Source organism: Nanorana parkeri, unplaced genomic scaffold (assembly GCF_000935625.1).
Source record: "Nanorana parkeri isolate BGI_ZX_2015 unplaced genomic scaffold, ASM93562v1 scaffold127, whole genome shotgun sequence".
NCBI lineage: Eukaryota > Metazoa > Chordata > Amphibia > Anura > Dicroglossidae > Nanorana > Nanorana parkeri.
In genome coordinates, this window is record NW_017306395.1 from 209320 (window position 1) to 215154 (window position 5835).

At 42.5% G+C, this 5835-nt stretch overlaps 1 protein-coding gene across 1 annotated transcript in view; it reads left to right on the plus strand.

Annotated features, from left to right (window-relative positions):
* The window catches only part of LOC108784770 (disintegrin and metalloproteinase domain-containing protein 9-like), a 43085-nt gene that overhangs the window by 23334 nt on the left and 13916 nt on the right, over positions 1 to 5835 (plus strand). Inside the window, exons 7-10 of the mRNA XM_018553665.1 lie at positions 353 to 418; positions 1949 to 2020; positions 3979 to 4148; positions 5560 to 5647. Of these exons, the coding sequence (XP_018409167.1) occupies positions 353 to 418; positions 1949 to 2020; positions 3979 to 4148; positions 5560 to 5647 (396 nt within the window). The remainder of the gene's footprint in view (positions 1 to 352; positions 419 to 1948; positions 2021 to 3978; positions 4149 to 5559; positions 5648 to 5835) is intronic.

Below are 5835 nucleotides of genomic sequence, written 5' to 3' on the forward strand. Positions count from 1 at the left end.
TCAATGTGCTTTTGCTCTTTCATATCTCTGTTTGGAGATTTAAATGAATGGCTGGGATTGCTTAGTGGCCATTGTTTATTTCTAGGATCTCTTCCATATTATAGCTATATAGCATGTATGACAGGGGTGGCAAACTCTGGCCCTCCAGCTGTGGTGAAACTACAAATCCCATGATGCATCTGCCTCTGCGAGTCGTGCCCATTGCTGTGAGAATCTTGCAAAGCCTCAAGGGACTTGTAGTTCCACAACAGCTGGAGGGCCGGAGTTTGCCACCCCTGATGTATGAGGTCTGAAAATGTAAATCTGCTTTACAATAGTAACATCCAGTGTTGTATTTGCTGTTTTTCTACAGAAGAAACGAGCTACTCTTCTTACTCCCAATTACGTGGAGCTCGCTGTAGTAGTAGATAATCTGCGGGTAAGAAATTGATATTACCATTACATTATTGCTAAGCATTAAACCTTTCACTGCCACCCACACAGGGCTTACATTGGGGGCAGCACAGGCTTTTAGACACAGTGCTGGCTTCTATAGCAGCCGGAGTGTGTTTACATTTCACAAGTCTACTGTTGGCTTTCCGGTAGAAGTGATTAATTTCTACACAACAACCCCCCCACCACATCCGAACCCCACCACCGACCGTCTGATTACCCTCTTGTGGACCCAGGACCAGCAATGCAGGTGTTCCATTCTCTGATCATCACCAAATGAAGGTGACAGCGACAAGCATTTCATCACTTACGGTTTCTGATCTGTCATTTCACGGACACAGCTACTGCCCCCATTTTATTCTCCAGTCTCTGCTGTCAGAATATATAAAATCATGGAGAATTTTAACTAATCGTCATTCTACAGGCCTAATATGTGCATTTTAATCTGTGTGCAAATAAAAAATAAAAAATGGATTTGACAGTGAAGGGTTCAAGGGAAACTGTTGTTTGGTTAAAGAGAAAAGAAGAGAAAACCTTCCATGTAAAGTATATACCTGCTTATGTTCTGTAGATTTTGAGGTAGGCCTTGTCAGCACTTACTAAAAGTGATGGCTAAGCTGAAGGATCTGCTTTCACTATTCCCCCCTGATCAGACTACGTGTTACAGTAAAGAAAGCTGCAGCTTCAGAGTACTTTTATACCTACAAGAGTCTTTGAAAATATATTGCTAAAGGCGAATCTCCAATTACATGGGATGCCTGTAATCGGGCTGCCATTTGGGAAAAGCACTGATCTAATTTCATGAATAGGGGAATGGTAATTCTAGAAAGTCCAAAATACTGTTGTCATAGTTGGAAATGTTATGTATTGGATGTTTCAAAAACCATTTTTGGCAATTTGTTTGTTAGCACGCTGTTTATATAGACATACTGTAGGTGCAACAACCATTCCTATATAATATACTGGGATTAGTAGTTCTGCCACTAGGTGGTAGTATTGTTTAAAGAAAATTTTGATGAAACCTTTCAGTGGGGCTACCCCTGCATTGAAGGGTATACGGGTATATGATCGGGTATACTCACCCGATCATTTCAGCCTGTTCTTAGACCGGTCCCTCGAGCCTCTCTCCCCCTTCTCTGCAGTGGTCTAGGAATCCTTGTGTCATCACACTGTATACAAGTGTACAGATGTGAGGACGCTGAGCAACAGAAGATGAGGAGACATGCTTCAGTGACTGGAGAAGCAGGGAGTTGGCAGTTCGGGTGAGTATAACTCTTTTTTAGCACCTAGCCCCACTGCAAGGGTTAATAAAACTTTTCCCTGGATTTCTTCTGAAATATTTGCTTAATGTAATGTTCCTTCAAGTGGAACTACACAGTTATGGTACAATTTTCTATCTCCGTGTTCCAATAAAACAAGAAGGGCTCATTCATATGTCCAGCACCATCTGACTGGTAAGAGATCTTATCTGCAGGAGATTTCCAAGATTTTTCATGACGTTTTATCTCTTTTCCAGTACAAAATGGACAATTCCAACAGTACAGCTGTAGAAGTGCAGACCATAGAACTGATCAACATTGTTGATGGGGTAAGTTTTTTTTTTTTTATAGATGACCTGGAATTGTAAAGGGAGCCAAGAAAGTTAAACCTCAGTTATGAGGAATGATGAACTAATAAGAAGTACTTGAAGTGGAACTAAATCCACATATGAAACTCTGTCTTTGTAATGCAATGATTTATAGGTATGTTTTAAGATGCCTCCTGCCTCCTTCATACAGAGACAAATAGGACCCCTTAGTGTACAGCATAACAGCCAATATCCAACTTCCCAATGTCACAAGATGGCTGCCATTGTGACACTTCCTCTATCACCTTCACATTCCATGTATGTTCCTGGCACAGCAAGGTAGAAAGTCTCCAAATTCAAAATATAATATTTCGGTGATTTAATTTGGGAGTGATAATATTGGGCTAGGAAACTTTCAGTTTAAAGTGGAACTAGATCCACCAATTTAAATATCTCCCAAAAACTGTTACTTGCAATGCATGCCAACTGTCAAGGTTGCAATTGTGCTTATTTCAGTTCCTAAACGAACTTTAAGGCCCTCCAATGGCTGGTGTCATAGCTGATCACATGTGCAGCACCATGGCAACTGAAATCCAAATAGAGGCCAAGATGGCGCCTTCCTTGGCTGTAAAAGATAAAAGGTAGTTCTGCTCTTTAAAAGAGAACTATGGCCCAACCTTTTTTTTGGCATAGTTTTCTTTAGGGTCACAGGAGGACATATACTAATGTTCTCCTGTGACCCAAAATTCAACAAATAGTGGGCCATTACCCGATATATACTGACCACTCAGAGCCCTGCTGCAGCTGGGACGGACCCCGACAATATCGTCAGAGTCCACCCCGCTGCCTGATTGACAGCTGGCAGTGCCTCTCTAGAGGCAGAGCCAGCTGTGCCCGCCCCCTCCCTGTCCGTCCCTCCAGTCAGCACTGGAGGATCGGAGAGGGGAGGGGGGAATCCCTGCGGGGAGCAGCAAGTGACTGACAATCACTGCTCTCTGCAGGGAGAAGATCAGGAACTGAACGATCAGCGGTAGGTTATCGCACAGTTTTTGATTAATAGAGCCAACATGTGACAGCTGTATTGTCACACATCGGCTCTAATTATGGAGATTTAATTCTCCTTTAAATGGATTTTAACCTACCTGGACACCTGACCTAAACATACCTATAGGCCCTAACAATGGACTATTATTTCCTCCCTTGTTTGCTCCATTTGAAAACATTTGTATCTGTTTGACAAGTGCAAAAATATACTTGCTAATCTTGTCAGAAATTCCAGACTGTCCTTTGTACACCTTCTGTGTTATCTCAGGGTGTCTAATTAGCTCTCCCCGTTAATCTTGGGGTTACAAAGCAATTAGTCCTTATGCAGGGGAGAATAAGATTGGTGGGAGGGTTGCAGTAGTTTGGGAAAAAACAAGATCGGCGGACACAATTCAGAGCTGAGTGCATTTCTGGCAGATCAGCGTTCTTTTTTCTGTACTTTCAGGGTCCTTCATGGGCAGAGCCCTATAATGATCCATTCTGAGGCTGCTGCTTCAGGTGGCATTTCGGTCACATGGGGTGGTGAAAAGGATAGGAACACCCCTGTTCATGGGGATAAGACATGGAGAAATATTTTTTTTTTCATCATTTGAGCTTGACATACATTAAAGTGAGGCTGCTCTTAGGGAAATTGAAGTCACATACCTGGTACTGGTAGTATGGGGAGCATGTGGTTCACTTATTGTACTTCCAAACTATAGTTTTTCTCTTATATTATTGAGAAGTGGTTGTGGGGCCAAAATAGAGATATAAGCTGCAGGACATTTAGCAGATACATGTCCAAATAAAATTTACACCTGTTTAGCGGATATGTTCATCCCATGGGTCAGCTTGAATGTAAACCGTTTTGAAGGACAGGTCTTTACACATTTGGTCCTTCTGATACACACACAAACAATGTTCTGATTCTTGATTTGTCTTCTGCTCTTCTATAGATGTTTCAGCCTTTGAACATTCGAATTGTTATAACTTACTTGCTGACATGGATCACGCAAAATCCCTTTGATGTTAGCACTGGGTCTGCCGGCGATGTCCTGGGGAGATTTGTTCAGTGGAGAGAAAGCACTCCGGGTCTGAAGAGATGTGACATCTACCACCTTCTCATGTGAGTGATCTTGCTAGCCACCCATGTAACAAAGGCAGACAGCTTCAACTGACAAATCAGAGTTTTCAGTGAGTTGCCCTTTGTAACTTCTGTGCATAACCTGTGGATTGAAATCCCGAGTGTGGTCCCATAATAAAGTGTTTGTATTTACACTATACGGTTCTGATAAGAAACATATTTTGGTGGTCTTGCAGACACAGTCCAACCACCCATGGGGCCAGCTATTATCAAGCTCTGCTCAGCAATCTCTTAGTTTGTAAGTCTGGCTCAGTTGAGCTTACATGTAGTACCATTGGAGAGGGTGGTAATGGGTAACATGGTGAATCAACGATTGGGACAAGCCTTCTAGCCAGTCCATATGCTACTTTACTGTGACAGTGGTCAGCTGGCAGGCTTGGAGGCCTGTCGTGTCTAGGTATATATAAATATGCCTGGCTTCCGTTTCCAAGCCGTTTTGTGAATTTTTGCTTGAACTTTGCGGCAAATCCTGTTGAAGTCTATGGGGGAGCAAATCTTGTTGTTCAATTCTAGCCATTTGCAGGGGTAATAAGCAAGCAATTCTCAAACAAATGGTGTGGTAAGCCAGACACTGCCATGGGCGACATGTACCAATGCTACAATTAAAACAAATTAACTAATACATATACCGTATTAAATAAAATAAAAACATCTCTCCCTAACAGTGTCAACACACGCTGACAATATGGCTGCTGTAAACCAAGCCTTTTATAGAACAGAGGAGAGAGAATTGTCTCTTTAAGTAGAGCTAATTTCCATGGGGTTTTCCTGGCTACACACTGCGGCCAGATTTTTATGAATGGAATGGAATGGGCCGCAAAGTGTGTAATACGATGGCGCACAATGGTAAATGCCCCTTAGTGTGTACCGTTAGCACAATGTAAATTGTTTCACGCAGACCTGGGTAGACTGCTACCTCCTCCTAGCACGTTGGGTGCCAAAGTGCATAGGTGAACTAACTTTTTGTGAGTGGCCTATTTTGTGACTGCTGCTCTGGAGCACTTTAAAGCCAAAGCCCAGTCATAACTCTTAGTTTTGTTTTGGATAGAGCTGGGAAATGTTAGAGCCCCTGTCAGGTTCGAATTGCCATCTGGGTCTCTGTTGTAGAGATTTACTCACACTGTCTCTTTCTGTCTTGGCGACAACCTCTACCCCCCACTGGTAAAAAAAAAGTCGTGGAAAATCTCTCAACTCGGGCAAATAGACCAAAGATCAATCCCAACAGAAATGTTAGCTCTTCTCTACCCTATTCAAAAGTAAAATAAATATGTAGCGTTAGGCTTTAAAAAAAAATTACTAGGAATCCGATTTTCATGGTATGGACATTTGAATTGGACTCATTTAAGAAAATTGAAAAACACTAAAATGTGTAATTGTTGCTTATTTGTTCCAGCGGGCATGGTGCTTTCCAAGGAGGAGTGATCGGCATGGCATTTGTTGGCACAATTTGCTCACCTAGACTGGGCAGCTCCATCAGTACAGTAAGTACATATGAATTACCCATTATGATAGATTCATGAAAACTGGAGCAAGAGCAATGGGACAAGATTCCCCAATTTCATTAAGCCTGGGATCTACTTCTTGCCCACAAATTTGAACTGCTCCCTGCTGATCATATAACCACTGCAAAGCCGCCCCCCCCCCCCCCCCCACAACCACCACCTCTTCC